Below are 5,584 nucleotides of genomic sequence, written 5' to 3'. Positions count from 1 at the left end.
CTTACTGGCATAGGGCTATTCCTATGTCATCCACCCATATCAAGCATTCTTAAGCCTATTGCCTAGTCTGGCTCAGCTAAAATCTTCTAGCCATGCTTTACTTATATATCTAATACACACTCATCATCCAAAATACTTTTACATTCTATACTGCTATAATCCTACTATTTAAATCTAATTAACATACATTAACTATATATGAAATAGCATATGAATTAACTATAATACCAAATAACAGAATGAGAAAATGAACTACAGCCTATATTTGAATGAGAATAGGGCTGATCCCTAAGGGCCAGAATTATAAAGATATTTAGGGGCCTAGTTGGAATTTCAAAAGCACCTTGATTTCACTGGTTGTTAGGTACCTAGGCACTATTGAATATCCCACTAGGCACCTAAATACCTTTAAAATCTTTCCCTAAGGCTGAAAGTCTCCCTCATAGTCAGATATAAGGCCAAATCCTATTTGCTACATTAAAGTCAGTAGCCTCATAGGGCTCAGTTGGACAGCTCAGGGAAGAAGGAGTAAATTCTTTGGCCTATAGTATACCAGAGCTCAGACTAGTAGATGATCACAATGATCCCTTCTGGCCTTGGAATCTATGAATAGATAGATAGATAGATAGATAGATAGATGGGGAGAGAGAGAGAGATGATTGTTAAGTCAATGTAATTATTTTTAGGAGGAGGCATTTTTAAACATTTGGAATTGGCAATGCTGCCTCATTTTCCAAGAAGAAAAGTTCTAATTTGAAATTTTGGGGACCAGCCCTAGCTTTCAAACTGTTTTTACGCTTGATTACAAGGCAGATTTCTCATGTGTCCTTGTTTTTGAGCTCTGCAAGCCTCCAGAGAACAACAGCCCCAATACACATCAGAGAAATCACCTGGATAAATCTTCTGAGCAAGGCATCAGTGGCTCATTGCTAGGAAGGTCTAATTTGGGTGCTCACCATGTCAAACTGAGATCTGCTCTTCATATATTTGCATCATACCTGGGAGTGACTCCACAACATGGACAGAGTGGGAGTTCCTTGCTGTGATTAAAACACAACTGAACTATAATCAACGTAATTCACCAATTCTGAGTGGCTGCATCATGAGTCAGTCTCTCTTTCCCAGTCAAAATTGGTACCAACCATCAGTAATTCTTTGGTTGCAGACTTAGGGGGGCAGGGAGATATAAGAATGCATGTATTTCAGTGTTTCATGCAGTTTTATAGCATCTGAAAGAATACCTGGCGCTTCAGCTCAGGATTCCAGCAGGTAAGCTTCCTAGCACATAACTGTACATGATTCTAATTTCAGTCCCAGCAAAGGTAAATCTTGAATTTATTTCCGCATGGAGATACAAATCTGGCATCCTATCAATTCGGTTTTAGTGGGATAATTTACCACAATCAGTGTCAATATCCTGTGCTGTCTGATTCAAGAGGATGGTGTTGCCTTACGTAAAAGTCAAAGCAGATTAGATAGATAGATAAATAAATAGATAGATAATGATGGATTGCTATATAGATAGCTGCTTATAGGGATGGCTGGATAGATGGATGGATGGATGGGTGACAGAATAAGCTTTCCTCAGAGTTAATTCCCTCAAACCTACAAAAATTCTGTTCCTCCCCACTTCTGCCTTCCTTTATCATTATCTTTCTTTTTGATGCCTAGCACTGAGTGCACTGTTCCAGGTGCTCCATGGAATCAGATAGAATGGGACTCCCAGCAACACCACCTGTTTCTTTTGTTTATCCCACCAAAAACTGCATCAGCTTTTTTGGACACTGTGAGTACGTCTATACTGCAAAAGAAAAAAAATGTCCCACAACAGCAAGCTTCAAAGATTCAGTCAACTGGCTCTGAGATCCTTTCACTTCACTGGGTTTTAGAATTGGTCCTCCAGGCCATTCAGGCATGTCTACACTGCTACTTTTAGCCAGTGGTACGAGCCCAAGTCAGTTGACGTAGGCTCTGAGACTGGCAGCTAATGGGTGCTCTTTGGCAGTGTAGACAAACACCAAATAACATTGTAAATACATGTCCATTGACTGTGCAGTTTTACCAGAGAATAACAAGTGCATTGTCTTTTTTGTGGCAGAGGGAAGAAGGTTTCTTATTTTCTGGGCATGTCATTTTCTAGCAAGTAATGAGGAGCTCCTATGTTGTTGGTTTATGGAATAGGAAGCAAGTTTGGATGTGATACGTATTGGAGAAATAAAGAAAGAAAGCATTAAACATTTCATGAAATACATTTCAAAAGAACACAGGGAGTTAAGCACCTTGCAGTCAATGGGGGTTGGGTCCCTAACTCTCTTAGGCAGTTGAAGTGGTTAAGGATGTGTACAGGTGAAGATGGATGGATAGGGAGCTGATGAATGGGAGGGGAAGGATGGAAAAGTTATCCTTATTCAACAGATTCAGTAAATCAGTAAATTCTTCCTCAGGATTAACGCTAAAATGCTCAAGGATGCCTAAAGGATTTGAACATCCAGCTCCCACTAATTTAATGGAAATTGGACATCAATGTGTGCTAGGCTCCTTTAAAAAATCTCAGCCTAAGTGTCCTGTTGCAGAGCTAGGAACAGAACCAGTAACAACTCTATTCACATGTGACTTCTGTCTTCAGAGCAACAGAAAAGTCTATTTCTGCTTGGCTGACGGAACAATTCCAGTTTTCACTTACAATAAATCTTAAAGCCCAAATTTATTAGGCGATTATATCTTGACTTTAGCAAAGCTTTTGATACTGTCTCCCACAGTATTCTTGCCAGAAAGTTAAAAAAGTATGGATTGGATGAATGGAGTATAAGGTAGATAGAAGGCTGGCTAGATTATCAGGCTCAATGGGTAGTGATCAATGTCTCAATGTCTAGTTGGCAGCCGGTATCAAGTGGAGTGCCCCGGGGGTCTGTCCTGGGGACGGTTTTGTTCAACACCTTTATCAATAATCTGGATGATAGGGTTAATTGCACCCTCAGCAAGTTTGCAGATGACACTAAGCTGGGGGGAGAGGTATATACCCTGGAGGGTAGAGTCCAGAGTGACCTAGACAAATTGGAGGATTGGGCCAAAAGAAATCAGATGAGGTTCAACAAGGAAAAATGCAGAGTCCTGCACATAGGAAGGAAGAATCCCATGCACCGCTACAGGCTGGGGAACGACTAACTAAGCAGCAGTTATTCAGAAAAGACCCTGGGGATTACTGTGAAGAAGAAGCTGAATATGAGTCAGCAGTGTACCCTCGTTTCCAAGAAGGCCAGTGGCATATTTGGCTGTATTAGTAGGAGCATTGCCAGCAGATCAAGGGAAGTGATTATTCCCCTCTATTCGGCACTGGTGAGGCCGCACCTGGAGTATTGAGTACAGTTTTGGTCCCCCCACTACAGAAGGGATGTGGACAAATTGGAGAGAGTCCAGTGGAGGGCAACAGAAATGATTAGGGGGCTGGGACACATGACTTATGAGGAGAGGCTGAGGAAACTGGAGTTATTTAGTCTGCAGGAGAGGAGAGTGATGGGGATTTGATAGAAGCCTTCAACTACCAGAAGAGGGGTTCCAAAGAGGATGGAGCTAGGCTGTTCTCAGTAGTGGCAGATGACAGAAAAAGAAGCAATGGTCTAAACTTTTGCAATTGTGAAAATTTAAATTGAAATGTTTAAAAGTTGTTTAATAATTTATATTTTTTAATTTTAAAGATAAATTAAAAATAAAAATGTTTAAAAATTAAACTTGATATTTTCTGGTGAAGTTATAAAACATAAACATGGAATTCTGCCAAGTTGAATTATAAGACTTCTGCTTCTCATAAGTGAGGGCATAATTTGAAAACAGGGAGATAAATTCTCCGCCGATATAAACTGACAGTTTCATAGAAAATGAAAATTTACAGTAGCAGAGAATCTGACACAAAGGGGTTTCTCTAGCTGCAAATGAGGCTGAATCATTTTGAAGAGCAAATAAGTTTGGGAAAATTGCAAGCCACTCTAGGACAAAGCATGAACATAATAGGCATAATGAATCTGAATAAATGTTTAATTGAGAATAATGTGTCATTAGTACTTTCTCCTTGTATCTGAATGACCTTAGAGAAGACAGACAATCCTTTGAAACAGTTCTAGAATCCAGAATCTTTTCTGCAGAAGAATAAGTACATATATTGTCCTCTTTTCTTGTCTTCTACCCTCAACATGGCTTTTACCTTGCATTTCTCTCCACACAGCAGGAAATGACCAATCAAAGCACTGTGACCGAGTTCCTTCTCCAGGGATTCTCTGATGTTCGGGAGCTGCAAATTTTGCACTTTGTGCTGTTCCTGGTGATTTACCTGGCAGCCCTAATGGGCAATCTTCTCATCATCACAGCCGTAGCCCTTGACCACCACCTTCACACCCCCATGTACTTCTTCCTGGGCAACTTGTCCTTCCTAGACATCTGCTATATCTCTGTCACCGTCCCCAAGTCCATGGTGAGCTCCTTAAACAACACCAGGCTGATTTCTTTCTCTGGCTGTGTTGCCCAAGTCTATTTGGGTATCCACTTTGCCTCTGCAGAACTGGCCCTTCTCACAGCAATGGCGTATGACCGGTACGTTGCAATCTGCCATCCTTTGCGTTACAGGGTGATCATGACTAGAGGGGCATGTGCACAGATGGCAGCTGGTTCCTGGATCAGCAGCTGTATCTATTCATTGCTCCACACTGCTAATACCTTTCGATTACCTTTCTGTGGGTCCAATGTTATTGATCAGTTTTTCTGCGATATCCCACAGCTACTGAAAATCTCTTGTGCTGATACAAGCACGAATGAAATTGTGGTTATTCTATGTAGTGCTTTTTTGGGGTTAATTTTCTTCCTTTCAATACTGGTGTCCTACATTCACATCTTTTCCACTGTGCTGAGAATCCCCTCTGCACAGGGCAGGTATAAAGCCTTCTCCACTTGCCTGCCACACCTAGTTGTGTTTTGGTTATTTATCAGCACTGGAATATATACGTACCTAATGCCGGTATCAGCATCTTCCCCATATCAGGACATGCTGGCTGCTGTATTGTATTCTGTAGCTTCCCCAATAATAAATCCGCTCATTTACAGCCTGAGAAACAAGGAGATAAAAGAAGCTCTAGGCAAAATTTTAGGCAAGATATTTTTCACCAAGACCCTTTTTACTTCTTAATATGTATATAGGTTAATATTCCCTTTGTGGGTTTTTAGCTCAAATTCTTCTTAGAGATATGTTTTTTGTAAATATAGTGCCCATCTATAAAAAGGGAAATAAGGACAACCCAGGGAATTACAGACCAGTCAGCTTAACTTCTGTACCCGGAAAGGTAATGGAGCAAATAATTAAGAAATCAATTTACAAACACCTAGAAGATAATGAGGTGACAAGTAACAGTCAGCATGGATTTGTCAAGAACAAATCATGTCAAAGCAACCTGATAGCTTTCTTTGACAGGATGTATTAGCAGGAGTGTTGTTAGGAAGACACGAGAAGTAATTCTTCCGCTCTACTCCACGCTGATTAGGCGTCAACTGGAGTATTGTGTCCAGTTCTGGGACGCCACATTTCAGGAAAGATGTGGAC

At 40.7% G+C, this 5,584-nt stretch overlaps 1 protein-coding gene across 1 annotated transcript; it reads left to right on the top strand.

Moving 5' to 3' along the window:
- The first annotated feature begins 4,225 nt into the window (after positions 1-4,225).
- LOC135975118 (olfactory receptor 14A16-like) lies at positions 4,226-5,173 on the top strand. Its single transcript, XM_065565166.1, has one exon. It carries the CDS (start codon positions 4,226-4,228, stop codon positions 5,171-5,173), a length of 948 nt encoding a protein of 315 aa, XP_065421238.1.
- The last annotated feature ends 411 nt before the right edge of the window (positions 5,174-5,584 follow it).

This window comes from Chrysemys picta, chromosome 13 (assembly GCF_011386835.1).
Source record: "Chrysemys picta bellii isolate R12L10 chromosome 13, ASM1138683v2, whole genome shotgun sequence".
NCBI lineage: Eukaryota > Metazoa > Chordata > Testudines > Emydidae > Chrysemys > Chrysemys picta.
The sequence above is the reverse complement of the archived record's forward strand: the minus strand, read 5'-3'. Positions and strand labels throughout refer to the sequence as shown.

Bases quoted from the DNA above. Each gene is read 5' to 3' on its own strand.
- LOC135975118 (XM_065565166.1), top strand. From the start codon at position 4,226: ATGACCAATCAAAGCACTGTGACCGAGTTCCTTCTCCAGGGATTCTCT.